The 15,879-nt window shown below is 38.6% G+C and overlaps 2 protein-coding genes across 2 annotated transcripts; both read left to right on the forward strand.

The window, feature by feature from the left end:
- Nucleotides 1-369: 369 nt before the first annotated feature.
- LOC122731329 (olfactory receptor 5B12-like) lies at nt 370-1,320 on the forward strand. The gene has a single exon (XM_043971363.1). The coding sequence runs from the start codon at nt 373-375 to the stop codon at nt 1,318-1,320; it is 948 nt and encodes a 315-aa protein (XP_043827298.1). The 5' UTR covers nt 370-372.
- Nucleotides 1,321-10,847: 9,527 nt separating this feature from the next.
- On the forward strand, nt 10,848-11,786 carry LOC122731833 (olfactory receptor 5B2-like). The gene has a single exon (XM_043972098.1). It carries the CDS (start codon nt 10,848-10,850, stop codon nt 11,784-11,786), a length of 939 nt encoding a protein of 312 aa, XP_043828033.1.
- Nucleotides 11,787-15,879: the final 4,093 nt, after the last annotated feature.

Here is a 15,879-nt window from a genome sequence, read left to right on the forward strand (position 1 = left end):
AATTTGAAATTTGTAGAGTAAGTTCTATGACAGCTACCTAGATGCTCTGGATCCTTAAATTTCTTGTTTCTACCCCTCACAAAAGAAAAGTCTCTATGTTTTATGTCTTAGAGTCATTCATTATGCAGAGTGGATTTTCTGGGGTTTTGGGGGGGGTGTGGGTTTTTTTGGTGGGGCAATGGGGGTTAAGTGACTTGCCCAGGGTCACACAGCTAGTAAGTGTCAAGTGTCTGAGGCTGGATTTGAACTCAGGTACTCCTAAATCCAGGGCTGGTGCTTTATCCACTGCGCCACCTAGCCGCCCCCAGAGTGGATTTTTCTAATGATTATTCTTTTGTTGCAGGTGAATGGTAACACTCTCAAATCATATCCATGGAGAACAGATCTGAAGTGAAGGAGTTCATGCTCACAGGATTAACAGATGCCCAGGAACTTCAGGTTCCTCTCTTTATAATGTTCACCTTCATCTACCTCACCACCCTGGTAGGGAACCTAGGGATAGTAGCTCTAATCTCCTGGGATTCCCGCCTCCACACCCCCATGTATTTTTTCCTCAGTAATCTATCTCTGGTGGATTTTGGCTACTCCTCAGCTGTTACCCCTAAGGTGATGGCTGGGCTCCTCACAGGGGACAAGGTCATCTCCTATAATGGATGTGCTACACAGATTTTCTTCTTTGTGGCCTTTGCCACAGTTGAAAGTTTCCTCTTAGCCTCCATGTCCTATGATCGCCATGCAGCTGTGTGTAAGCCCCTACATTATACCACCACCATGACATCCACTGTATGTGCACATCTGGCCAGTGGTGCTTACCTCTGTGGCTTTTTAAATTCCTCCATAGTTACAGGAGACACCTTTAGCCTCTCCTTCTGTCGGTCCAATGTGATCCATCACTTTTTCTGTGATGTTCCCCCTCTCCTTCTTATAACCTGTTCTGATATTCACCACATTGAGATGGTTATATTTATCTTAGGAATATTTACAGTATTTTTTCCCCTTCTGGTTATCTTGGCTTCCTACCTGTTCATCTTCATCGCCATCCTGAGGATCCGTTCTGCTGAGGGCCGCCAGAAAGCCTTCTCCACTTGTGCTTCCCATCTCACAGCAGTGTCTATATTCTATGGGACAATCATTTTCATGTACTTCCAACCCAGCTCAAGTCATTCCATGGACACGGACAAAATGGCATCTGTTTTCTATACGATGGTCATACCCATGTTGAACCCTCTGGTCTATAGTTTGAGGAACAAAGAGGTCAAGAGTGCTTTCCAGAAAGTCGTGGGAGGACAAAGACTTCAATTAGATCATCCTTTTTCTTAGAGAGAAAGTACAATCTGTGCCTTTCTTTTCTTGGACTCAATCTCCAATTCTGACTATTTTTCTTATATGCTCAGGACTTTAGTTGTAATTTTTCTAGAGACAATATCTCATCATAGGAGGAGCCACCCTAGACTTGAAGGAGGATATCAGCATGGTACCTTGATGACAACCCCAGATTCAATTCTATTCTAATTTATCAGTTCTTTGGGTGGTTTTATGTTTCTGCATTTGTTCAGGGGTTCCTGTAGGGTCTTTTACATACTTTGATTTTTTTTTTCTGTAGGTGAAATAAAGGACTTCTCACTATTTATTTGGTACTGTGAATGATTGTGTATGAAATGGAATTGTGTATGAAAAGGAGATCTGAGTATTGGCTCACACTTTCTGGCTGTGTAATCACACAGAGCAAGTCTGGGCAAGTCTCTGCACTTCTCTGAGACACAGTTTACTTGTCTGCAAAATGGAGAAAAGAATATTTGGATTAAATACCTTCTTGTGTTCTTGTGAGAATTAAATATGATGATGCATGGACAATACTTGGAAACTAAGTCTGCTTCATTTAAATGTGTATGGCATTTTATTTCTTTTACCTTAGCAGGTTAGCCTGATAGAATCATAGGTCTCACTTGGAAAGGACTTCAGAAGTCAGTGCTCTGATAGATATTAGCGTTAGTGTCAGCAGGAGGAAGAATGGTGAAATTGTTAATAAGAACACCCAATTGTAGGCATACCCACAGGCCCCTGACAAGGTGAGTTTCATAGGCTGAGGCTGCCTTCATAAGAACTGATAAGTCTCAGTGGAGAGATTCTCATCAAAGGAACAACCCTTTCTGATAGATTAGAAAAAGAGCTGCACTATCTGTCTGTTTGTCTCTGTCTCTGTCTCTGTGTGTCTCTGTGTCTCCATCTCCCTTTCTGTCTCCCTCTGTTTCTCTCTCTGTTTCTCTGTCTCTGTCTGTCTTTCTGTCTCTCTCCCTCACTCCCTCTCTCTCTTTCTCTCTGTCTCTTTGTATCAGTCTCTGTCTCTGTCTGTCTCTCTATCATTATGCCTGTCTATACCTGACTTCCTCCCTTCTTTTCTTCATCCTTTCTCTCTTCCTCTCCTTCTCTTGTTTGTCTTTCTGCATTTCTCTTCCTCTCAGTCTCTGTATGTGACTCTCTGTCTCTCCATCAATCTCTCTATCTCTCCCTCTCCAACTCCCCCTTTCCTTTCTGTCTCTCTCTGTCTCTGTCTCCCTGTCTCTCTCTGTCTCTCTCTGTCCATCTCTTTCTCTGTCTCTCTGTCTCTCTCTGTCTCTCTCTCCCTTCCTCTGTCTTTCTCTCTACACCAGAACATAGCAGCATAAACTTGAAATTCTGTGCCAATGTGTATTATCCTTTCTGGTCACTCCAGGAAGAGAGATGACAACTTTTGCTAGAATTACATAGTGAGTCAAATGTACTTACTAGAAACCAGACAAGGGAGTTCAAATTTCTGATATGATGGGGAGTTGAAGGGTTTGAACCATGTGTAACAAAGGTATTTCAATAGGATATCAGCATGGTACCTTGATGACAACCCCAGATTCAATTCTATTCTAATTTATCAGTTCTTTGGGTGGTTTTATGTTTCTGCATTTGTTCAGGGGTTCCTGTAGGGTCTTTTACATACTTTGATTTTTTTTTTTCTGTAGGTGAAATAAAGGACTTCTCACTATTTATTTGGTACTGTGAATGATTGTGTATGAAATGGAAACCCATTTAGACCGCTTTTTAGAGAAATCTAGAAATAGGGATTATTATTATTATTATTATTATTATTATTATTATTATTATTTTGGTGAGGCAATTGGGATTAAGTGACTTGCCCAAGGTCACACAGCTAGTAACTGTCAAGTGTCTGAATTTGGATTTGAACTCAGATCCTCCTGAATCCAGGGCCACTGCTTTATCCAATGCTCCACCTAGCTGCCCCGGGGTTACTGTTTATTATTATGATAGAACATGTTGACTAGCACAGGATAAAAGACAGAAAATTGGGGCACTCCACTAGAGTCTAATTCCCAAGTTGAATCGAACTATTGACTACTCTTTGGGTCTGCTCATTCAACGAGCTCTGATTTACCCTAAGTATACTCATGTCTAGCCTACCTCTATCATGTAATCAGAACAGCATGAGACTTTGTTAACTAATTTTCTTAGAATTAATTAAACTATGTATGCATGTGTGTGTGTGTGTGTGTGTGTGTGTGTGTGTGTGTGTGTGTGTGTGTGTGTGTGTGTATATATATATATAGTCCCCTTGATTCATTAGTCTACTAGACCTTTATTTTTATGTATCCTTCAGGAACATAATCCCTAAGAAAACTTTGCAAGGGTAAAGATGAACACAATTTTTCAGATCAGGAACTGAGGTACAGAGAGCAATATGACTAAGTTAATAAGAGGCAGATCCAGGACTCCAAATGCTCTAATGAATGCTAAGTTTCAATACTTTTTGCCCTGCGGTATATTGTTCTTTTCATATTTCAGTATGATATTCAAATATTACAACAATGCTATGAGCTATACAGCCAAGGAGTATCAGTCTTAATTGGCAGATGAGTAAGCTGAAATAGATACTAGTTAAGTACTTTGATGAAGGTTCTATTGCTAGGGGCTCAAGGCCAGAACTCCCAATAACCAAGGCTCTTTTTGCTCCACATCCCAAACAGTGAACTAAGAAAGACAAGGGCATCAAGAAAAAAATGATCCCCATGGAAAATCAGTGTTTGCTCCCCATGGTCAGAGAAGAATTTAATGATTTGTTTTGTATATTAGTTGGCTGTAGAACTAATTATCTTTAATGGGCACAGTCTCAAGGCTGTGTAGAGCCCCTCCCTAATTCCCATCTTTAGCCACAGTCATCCATATGTATCTCTTTCTGGTCACAATGCTGTGACAACAACCTGAGGAAGGGGGTCCTTTGAATCACTCATTCATTTGGTTTACATTGTTCATTCTGAGATTCAACAGGAGAAAAGATCACTACATCTACAGCCTTCCACGTATCAACAATGGCCTAAAGTGATCTCTCCAGATCTAAGGGCCTTTTGAACACTTAGCACCAGGTATTAGAGGCACCTTTCTTTATCATTATCATTTATTAAGGTGCCTGATCATCTTTCCCCTACAGAGACCCATCAGCCTTTCTCCACAAGCCAGATAGGTTCTGAAAAATCCAATTTAAGACTCCAAAACTCATCTGGAGGATAATATAAAATAATGCTATACGGTTTTAGATCTGGAATCTGGAAGATTAGGTTCAGATCTTGTTTCTAAAAATTATTCATCTGTGAAACCATGAGCAAATCATTTTAGCTCTTTGAGCCTTAGTATCAACAATAAAATCAAGATCACAACATGTATAACATCTTCCTCATAAGCTTATTATGAGGCTCAAATAAGATAAAACACATAAGATGCTTTGCAAACTTTAAAGACTTTATAAATGATAGTAATAATTATGGACCACACTACAGCTTTTGCCACCTGTTGTCTTGCAGTAATGAAAGAGGCAATCTGAGAGAAGACTGTCAGATGATAAACAACAAATCAGTGAATAATAATTAAAAGTATACTGTGTAGAGATCATGGTGTTAAAGTTTGGGGCTGTTTTAAAATTAGGAAAAAACATGGTTTCAAACCCCAGTACTAACATCTTTTATTTATATTTTGCTGTAGGGTTTTCAAAATGCTTTAAAGCAATGATCTCATTTGAAACTCACAGTGACCCTGAAAGGTAAGTTATCATTATCTCCCTTTTCTATATGGGAAAACTCAGAATGGGAGAATTTATATGTATTATTCAGGCTCATGTAGCTAATCAGTATCTGAGGCAGGATTCTATTCCGAGTGTTCCCTAAATCTAAGTGCTTAGCTCTGTCCACTAAGCCTTACTACCTCAATAAATTTGCTCCTGTACTTTACAGAGAATTCTCTCCTCATTATCACATATAGGTGTCTACAAAGGGAAATAATAACTCCTAGTCTGATAGCTTTTTAAAATTTTAGACTGTCTTTCTTTATAAACACTTTTCGACTCATGTAATGTAAATGTTATTATCCTCTTATAGATATGGAAGGTGAAGCCCAAAGATTTAATTCTATTACCTGAAATTCAACAATTCGATTCAATTCACTAAGTGCCTGCTATATTCCATTCACTGGTATAGATGCTAAGGATACAAGATGGATGTGCCACAAGGAACTCATATCTAATTTTAAGAATAGAAAACGTTCGTAGCTAAGACTATAAGAAGAAATTATACACACAATTAAGAGTCTCAAAGTATGGTGGTATAGACAACTAGCCTCAGAGTCAGGCAGATCTCAGCTCAGGTGCTACCTCTGATGTATATTGGCAGTCTGTTCTTGGGTAAACCACTTTATGCGTATTATGTCAATTTTAGAGCAGATACTGATCTGTTTTGGTAGAGAAGCATTTCTCATTGGAAATTCCCTATGCTAATGAAATCAAAGGTCCAATCCTGAAAGAAAAAGGCATATAGTAAAAGAGCCAGGGCTTTTCTTTCCACTTCCTACAAGGCTCTGGGTTTAGAGAGACTAGGGTCAGTGATGGAGATCTGACATCAAACATCATTTTGACTTTCTTTTGCCCATTGCTCCAAGCTACACTTAATCCAGGAAAGTTTTCAAAATAAAGCTCCTGCCTAGATTGCTCCAAATCCTGTAGACACAGGAAATGTACGATACAGGCACTGGGTAGATCACAGTCTTTATTTCACTCTGAACAAAATGAATGAGATGTGAAGGACATGAACAGGAACCCAGAAAATAAGCCCAGAAAGATGACATCTCACCTTCCCAATGGAACTGAATTCAGACTTGCTAAAGGGACAGCCCTCTGCCATTCAGTCCAGGACTATTATTTTTTGTCATTTTCAGTCATTCTTGACTCTTCACCCCCCCTTTTTTGGGGGGGATAATTTCTTTGCAAAGATACTGGAGTGGTTTGCCATTTCCCTAACCAGCTTATTTTACAGATGAGGAAAATGAGGCAAACACAGTTAAGTGACTTGCCCAGGGTCACACAGCTAGTATGTGTCTAAAACCAGATTTCAACTCAGGTCTTCCTGACTCCAGGCCTGCTAGCTTCCCCTAAGGGGATTAGAACTCACCCATTTTTACTACTTCTGCAGTATATTTTTTTCTCCAAAATTTTTTTTTTAGGACAATGAGGGTTAAGTGACTTGCCCAGGGTCACACAGCTAGTAAGTGTCAAGTGGGGCTGGATTTGAACTCAGGTCCTCCTGAATCCAGGGCTGGTGCTCTAGTCATTGTGCCACCTAGCTACCCCCTCCTTTTGGAGAATTTACAAACCAAATAGGGTTATTCAAATGGACTTCTCCACTCCTCTTTCAATAGGTTCTGAAATAGAGGATGTTTTACCCTGACTTTGGGGTTCCTATTAACCACCTATGGGAAAAGTTCCATTAAGACAAACTAATCAACATGCATTCATTCATGCAGGGATTAATGCCCCCCATGACGTGAAAGCTTATTAAGGAAATCAATATTTTGTTGCTTGTGTGGCTCTTTTCCATTATGTTTTTTTCTCCATCAATATAGAGTGCAACTTGCCCATGCCTTCTAACGTTATCTGTTTTTGTACTGGGTTTGCCACAAATCCTCCATGAAGGATCAAGTCAGTTGACATGCAGCAAGCTTTTGCTTTATTTTAAAAATTATTTAGAACTGCCAATGAACCACTAGCATCCTCCATCTGTTATCAAATTCTCAAATCTTAATGAATTCGCCTCTTTCTTTTCCACAATACACATCCTTGTTCATGGAGAGTTGACTCAAAGCCTAGAAAGACTTTGTTGGTCAATAAACACAAAAAAGGCCACAGATGAATTGGCACTAGGGAGCCTTGATCCTTAGGCTTAGGGTTTTGTTTTGTTTTGTTTTGTTTGTGAGGCAATGAGGGTTAAGTGACTTGCTCAGGGTCACACTGCTATTAAGTGTCAAGTGCCTGAGGCTGAATTTGAATTCAGGACTTCCAGAATCCAGGGCCAGTGCTTTTATCCATTACACCACCTAACCGCCCTATAAAAGTGCCTTTCTGCTTTTAAGGTCCTTTTCAAGTCTCAGTTACTTGGAGGCAACACCCGTTCAGTGATTAAAGGTTAGGTAAGAATTTGAAAATGAAAGAACAACAAATAAGGAGACAGCTAGGTAGTACCCTGGCAGTGTGTTGTCCTTGGAGTAAGGAAGACCAGTTCAAATCTTATCTCAGATATTTATCAGCTATGTGACCTTGGGGCACTCTCTACCTCACATGGTTGTTGTGAAGATCAAATGAGGTAACCGTGTTTGGAAATATTAAGGAACTATATAAATGCTGTTACTATTAATTATCATTAATCATTATCATTATTATTCTAAGTCATCTGAATAAAAGAATAGAATAATTTGAGGATTAAAAAACTGGTAATCCCATGCCCTGAGAGCTTATAGTAATAAGTAACAAGGAAGCTTCTAAAAATGATCTTAACTGAGTGTAGTTTAGCATGCCCAAAGCAAGCAGCAAGTTCCATCATTTCACTGGCTTCAGGTTATAAAAAGACCCTGGACAAAGAGATGGTGAATATTGTTCAAAGCATAGAATCAAACACAGGGACATTAATCAAACCTTAACTAGCATAAGATTACCAGGGATAATGAGTTCAGTATATACTCTCAGTCTGGAGGAGAATAAAAACTAATTGAAAGGAACAGGCACTAGGCCTGGCAGGAGTAGCACCAATGACATCATGTATGATGTATGAGCTATTCCACATACATTATATCCACATACATTTCCTGTGGAATACTTTCTCCATGCATGTACCATGATCATTGGTGTTTCTTCTATGTGACAAAAATCTCCATGATAATTTTCTACATATACCCACTAATATCATTTTTTGTAGGAAATTGTGTCCCAGGTTAAAAGGGAAAAATGTTTAATTGATATCTTAGTTACTTTGCTATGGTAGAGTAAAGAGAGAACATCCCTTGGAGCCAGGAACAGATGTATTCATGTCTCACCTTTGACACATAATTGCTGTGTGACTGAGAGCAAGTCATTTAATCTCTTAGAGCTCTAGGCAACTTTCTAAGATAGAAACTACAGAAAAGGCACCAAACTACATCTGTAGAAGTAATTTCCTCATTGGAGAGTTATTTTGAAAAAATAAATCTTAGGTCCGGTGTCTTTCCAGGTCCTCTTCTTTTCTTTAATTAATCAAATGTCTTTGTCTTATCTGATTTTGTCTAAAAAAAAAAGCAATCAATGGGGTCATATGAGCTACAGTCTCAAGTGCATGTGAACTCACATATTGGCTTGAATCTGGGGTAGCCTTGTCTGGAATACCATGTGAGCTGAAAGGGTGAAATTGTGACTTGCAGTGCTTTTATTAAAAGGTTGTAGAAGTGATTCTCAGGCAGACCATTTGATCAGAAGGCCACAGATATCCTTTATAGATTTAACGATCTGTGAATCTGTATTCAGGATTGTTTTGTTTCAAGAGAAACACTTGCATTGACCAAATGAAGTAGCCTCCTTATATCTTTGATATAAGTCCCATTCTCAGTCCTCATTTGTGGTGTAGTAGTGATCTTGAATTCTCTGATTATTGCAGTGAAGGGCAATCTCTATCACGGTCCTTACAAGATAAAAAGGCTTCTGGTATAGCCTAGTGATGTTTCTGAAATCCAAATACCAACTTGGATTAATGCACCACTGGCTGGCCACTAAGGGATGATTTTTCAGTTACTACATACAATGTTCTCTTGGTTCTGTTCATTTCACTCTTCATTATTTCATGCAAGTCTATCTTTGTTTTTCTAAGATCATTGAGCTTATCATTTTTTTTTTTGGTATGGCAATGGGGGTTAAGTGACTTGCCCAGGGTCACGCAGCTAGTAAGTGTCAAGTGTCTAAGACCGAATTTGAACTCAGGTCCTCCTGAATTCAAGGCCGGTGCTTTATCCACTGTGCCACCTAGCTGTCCCCAAGCTTATCATTTCTTATAACACAGCAACAATCATAAAACACAACTTGTTCAGCCATTCCCCAGTTGACAGACATCCCCACAATTTCTAGTTCTTTGCCACCTCAAAGAAAGCTGTTATATACATTCTAGAACATAAAGGGTTTTTTTTTTCCTTTTTTCCTAATCATATTTGGGAATAGACTTAGTAGTGGTATTGCTGGATCAAAGAATATAGGCAATTTGATAACTATTTGGGCATAATTCCAGATGGCTTTCCAAAGTGGCTGGATCATTGCACAGTTCCACCAACAGTGAATTAGTGCCCCAATTGTCTATAGCCCCTCCAACATTTGTTGCTTTCCCCTTCAATCATTTTAGCTAATCTGATGGGTGCAAAATAATATCTCAACACTTTTTTGATTTGTATTTACCTCATCAACAATGATTTAGAGTATTTTTTCCATATGATTATAAATTGTTTTGATTTCTTCATCACAAAGCTGTCTGCTCATATTCTTTGACCATTATCAATTGGGGAATGAGTGTATTCTTATGGATTTGACAAAGTTCTTTGTATGTTTAAGAGATAAGACCTTTATTGGAGAATCTGTCTACAAATTTTGTCCCAATATTCTGCTTTCTTTCTGATCTTAGCCATATTTGTTTTATTTGTGTGAAAACTTTTAATTTAATGTAATTGAAATTATCCATTTGATACCTCACACTATTCTCCATCTCCTGTTTATTTATAAATTATTCACCTATCCATAAAGTCTGATAGGTAATATATTTCATGTTATTCAAATATCCTTGTAATATTTATCTTTATATCTAGGTCATATACCCATTTTGATCTTATCCTAGTAAAGGGTGTAACATATTGGTCTATGCCCAGTTTCTGCCATAATGCTTTCCAGTTTTCCCAACAATTTTTGTCAAATAATGAATTCTTCTGACCAAAACTTAAGTCTTTACATGTGTCAAATACAAGGTAACTTTTCATTTGCTACTGTAAATTCTATGTCTACTCTGTTCCACTGATCTACCTTTCTGTTTCTTAGCCAGTACCATCTAATTTTGATCAATACAGCCTTATAATGTAGTTTAAGATCTGGTACTACTAAACCTCCTTCCTGTATGTTTTTATTTTTATTTCTTATTATTCCCCTTTATACAACTTTCTTTTTTTGTTGTTTTTGTGGGGCAATGAAGGTTAAGTGACTTGCCCAAGGTCACACAGCTAGTAAGTGTCAAGTGTCTAAGGCTATATTTGAATTCAGGACCTCCTGAATCCAGGGCCAGTGCTTTATCTACTACACCATCCAGCTGCCCCCTTTATACAACTTTCTAATCCAATCAAATGGACTTGCAGTTTGCTCCCCATTCATGATGTCTCATATGTGCCAATATGTCCATAAACCAGAGTTTATGCCTGAGAGAAACTCATCGTACTTAGGTGCTTCTAATAATTTTCTTTTTATTGCAGGTGAATGAGCCATGTCCCAAATGGCTTCTATTAAAAATAGAACAGAGGTGAGTGAGTTCATTCTCCTAGGAATAACAGATACTCCAGAGCTTCAAGTTCCCCTCTTTATAATATTCACCACCATCTACCTCATCACCTTTGTGGGGAACTTGGGGATAGTAGCCCTTATCTCCTGGGACTCCCATCTGCATACTCCAATGTACTTTTTTCTCAGTAACCTCTCTCTGGTGGATTTTGGTTATTCCTCAGCTGTCACACCTAAGGTCATGGCTGGTTTCCTCACAGGGGGCAAGGTCATCTCCTATAATGGATGTGCTGCACAAATGTTCTTCTTTTCAACTTTTGCCACTACTGAAATTTATCTCCTTGCCATTATGGCCTATGATCGACACACAGCTGTGTGTAGGCCCCTCCATTATACCACCACCATGACACCAGGTGTGTGCACTTGCCTGACCATTATTGCATATGTCTGTGGATTTTTTAATTCTGCTATTGTCGCTGGACAGACCTTCAACCTGAGATTCTGTAGTTCCAATGTGGTCCATCACTTCTTCTGTGACATTCCTCCTCTCCTGGCTCTGTCCTGCTCTGATATATACATCAATGAAGTGATCATCTTTATCCTAGGAGGATTTGCTGTCTCTGTTGGGCTCTTGTTCATCTGTGTTTCCTACATGTTCATCTTTATTGCCATCCTGAGGATCCAATCTACTGAGGGCTGCCAGAAAGCTTTCTCTACCTGTGCTTCTCACCTCTCTGTGGTATCCATATTTTATGGGACATTGATATTTATGTACTTACAACCCAGCTCGAGTCATTCTATGGACATAGACAAAGTGACTTCTATATTCTACACCATGGTCATTCCCATGGTGAACCCTCTAGTCTATACGCTGAGGAATAAAGAAGTCCATGTTGCTTTCAGGAAAGCTATGTGGGAGAAAAAATTTCATTAGGCTTAACATTATTGCTTTTTAAAAACTTTAATAAACATTTTATTTGAAGTTTTGAGTTCCAAATTTTATTCTTCTTTCCTTCCATCCCCTCCCTCTCCCTGAAGTGGTAAGCAATCAGATATAAGTTATACATGTGAAATTATGTAAAACACTTCCATATTAGTCATTTTTTATAAGAAGGTGTAAATTAAAAAATGAAAGAAAGTGAAAAACATCATGCTTCAGTTTGTATTCAATCAATATCAATTCTTTCTCTGGAAGCTGATAGTGTGCTTCATCACTAGTCCTTTAGGATTGTCTTGCATCATTGTATTGCTGAGAATAGCTATGTCATTCATGTTCTTCATCAAATACATTTGCTGTTACTGTATACAACGCTCTCCTGGTTCTGTTCATTTCACTATACATCAGTTCACGTAAGTCTTTCCAGGTTTTTTTGAAATCATTCTGCTTTTCATTTCTTATAACACAATAATATTCCAATACAATCATATATCACCGCTTGTTTAGCCATTCCCCAATTTACGGGCATCCCTTTGATTTCTAATTCTTAGCAACCACAAAAAGAGCTGCTATAAATATTTTTGTACAAATAGGTAACTTCCCCCCTTTTTGGATGTCTTTGGGATATAAAGCTAGCAGTAATATTGCTAGGTCAAAGGGTATGCACAAGCTTAGATAAAAAAGAAAAAAATATGAAAGCCTATATAGTAATGCTTCATATTGGACAGACAGTAGGATAGGGAATTTGGAGAGATATTATTTATCTTGAAATTTCCCTCAGACCTAAAATATCTGATTACAATAAGCAGTTTTAGAGCAAATTCTTTGTTCCAATTGGTCTATCAGGACCTGATAATCTAATAATAACAGGTAGCATTCATTTGCATAGTTCTTTATAATTTGCAACATCAGCTTTATAGATATTGTTTAATTTTATCCTCACAATATCCCAAGGAAGTAAGGGCTATTATTATCCCCCGGATCACACAGGGAATAATTGTCTGAGGTGGGAAATTTTGACTGAGGTCTTCCTGATTCCAGATCCATAACTGTGTCTGCTATACTGTCTTGCTACCCTTACCACAAACTCTCTCTTTTCCATTGCTATTCGGCTTTCATTTCTTTGATGTTTCATCATCCTTCTGCCTCCCTTATTTCTCTAGCTCAGTTTTGAGCACACCATCTCCCCAGCTGCCACTGCTGTTCAGCTCATGGACTCCCAGTATCATTTTTCTTCTTCAATAGGTCACAGACTATTCACTCTTCGAAATTTCTGGTCATGATTCAAGTGTAGATCCTGACACAAAGATCATGATAGCCCAATCTCTTTCAGAATGAGAAGGGACATTTGCCTGTCCCAATTACAAAATCTAGATTGTCAGTTCTCGAAACCCTGTGAGAAACAAAAAACTTTGTGTTGAGGAGAAAGTTTCCACACTTTGGGCAGAAATTCTTGTCCATTTCGAGGCTTAATTTTTGTTTTCTGGAGTCCTGCAGTTGTTTTTCTCAGAGGTCGTCAGTCAGGGCCCTGTATTCTTTCAGTGTACTTAAAGTGGTCTTGTATAGGATGATGTATGATCATCATTCCTATGGTCTGAGCTGAACAAGCTACTGACCACAATTTTTGTCTTTTTAATACAACTGGAGGAGGAAATGACAAGCCACTTCACTATCTTTGCCAAGAAAATCCCAAATGGGGTCACAAAAAGTTGAATGTGACTGAAATGACTAAACAACAACAACACAACTGTAGACTTGCTCATATTTGGAGGTCCAGCAGATAACTACTGGCCACATCTCCCTGTTTGTTAGTTTTCAGGCTTTCTAGGTACAGATAGAACTGCCTGCTCACCATTAGTCTGAGCTCCCTGTCTTGGTTACTCAATTATGGGCCCCTGACCAGACTTGGGACTGAATCTGAGACTCTACCCTAGGGAAAGAGCCATAAACTGTGGAACCCAGAACACAGACTTGAGCCTAGGCCCATTCTTTTCCTTGATGTAGTCACCACTTCTAGTTTTGGTAACCTCCTTGATCTATACGGCATCTAACAGCTTGATCATGGGTACTAGCAACAGAATTATTATTTGGCTCCTCTTCCTCCTTCCTGTGCAGCATCAGAATAATCCATTTTGGGATTAGGGTAATTTCTTCCTCTAATATACAACCACAAGACCCAGCTCAGTCTTCACCCTTCAAAGCTGTGTAGCACCTTCCTGGTTACAACCTGACCCTTGTGCCTGGAGACCTTAGTGTGTCTGTCTACCTATGTATTCTTGAGCTGGACAAACAACTCACTTTGATTTTTTCCTTGGATTGCCTTATCATATCTTAATGCTCTTTCCATGTCTTTGTTGAAGCAGTTATAAGAAGAGTTATGAAGTAAAGCTTCTTCCAACACCATAATCTTTGCTATTCTTTATGTTTCTTTTTAAAATTTCATCTTCTTAGAATTAACTCAACACTCTAGCCTGCTGAGATGTTTTGGGATCTTGAATTGAGCATCCACTGTGTTAGCTATCCATCCTAACTTTGTGTTACCTGCAGATTTGATAACAATGCCATTATGCCTTTGTCCAACAAGTTAATTAAGCACCTACAATGAGCAAGGAAGTATAATAGGTTCTGGCGATACAAAAGCAAAAAAAAAAAACCCCACTTAATCCAAAAGGATCACACATTCTTTGGGGTGAAAGACATACATACCTATAAGTAAATACAAAATGTATTAAAAGTATGAAGTAATTTTGTATTATTGAAGAAAAAGTAATAGATAGGGGATTAGGAATGGCCAACTTCCAAGCTGACATTGAGCCATTAATGACTCTTCTTTAAATATAGATATTCAACTCGTTCTGTATAAACTTGACTATACTCTTTAGCAACTAGATTAGATCTCTTCATTTTATCTACAAGAATAGCAGGAGGGAGATGCTCTGCAAATTCCTTGACAAATGATTACTATAGCAACCCCATAAACTACTATTAAATTAGAATCTAAGGGCATGTGTCCTTGAGGATCAGAACAACCGAGCAGAGTGAGCCACATCAAGTTGGAGGTTGGGGACATAGTCAGCTAAATTGGGAGCAAAGTATAGACCCCAAAAATGATAGTGGTAGTATCCATGAGAATAAGAATAACATTCTGTAATTTACAAAAAGCATTATCCTCACTGTATAAATCACTACCTTCATAATAATCCTGGGAGTTATATCATCTATATATTCTTTTATTTTTTGCAGGGCAATGAGGGTTAAGTGACTTGCCCAGGGTCACATAGCTAGTAAGTGTCAAATGTCTGAGGTCGGATTTGAACTCAGGTCTTCCTGAATCCAAGGCCAGTACTTTATCCACTGTGCCACTTAGCTGCCCCCTCATCCGTACATTCTTATTTCCATTTTACAGATGAGGAAAACAAAGCTCAGGGATGGTAAGGGACCTGTGTAAGTTTTCACAGTGAGCTAAGATTCCAAACTGTATCATCTAATTCCAAATCCCATGCCTTCTTCCCTACTTCTACATGTTTGATCTTCCCCACAGCTCTTTTAATATGATAAGATCAGAGATAATTATTATCATTTCAAAGATGAATAAACTTAAACTTGGTGATGTTCAGTGACTTGTTCAAGATTATATATGTAGAATACAGTAGAAGCAGCACTAAAATCCCAATATTATTATCCCCTTGACCATGGTTTATTTTTTATCTCACTTTGCTAACAACAACAAAATACCCATGAGAAGATGGTCTCTCTGGACAATCAAGGTGTGTCCTCAATGATCAGAGCAGAATTTAATGACTTCTTGTTGGTTTTTTTCCCCATAGGCTGGTGACAGGGCTGCCAAGCATCTCTAAGGGGGCACCATCTCCAAAGAGCTGAGGAGCTCCCAAATCTGCATAAAGTCACTTCCTAATCCTTGACTTCATCTATTAACATGCATATGCTTCATCCTTAAGGTACATTGTTCTACCTTCTTGTGGGTCAGAATCCTATGAGTCACTCAATCCTTCATTTGGTTTCTATTGTTCAAGAGATTGAGCTGGAGGGAGTATTACAACTCTACTGCTATCAATACATGACAGGTGTG

This window comes from Dromiciops gliroides, chromosome 6, assembly GCF_019393635.1.
Source record: "Dromiciops gliroides isolate mDroGli1 chromosome 6, mDroGli1.pri, whole genome shotgun sequence".
Taxonomy (NCBI): domain Eukaryota; kingdom Metazoa; phylum Chordata; class Mammalia; order Microbiotheria; family Microbiotheriidae; genus Dromiciops; species Dromiciops gliroides.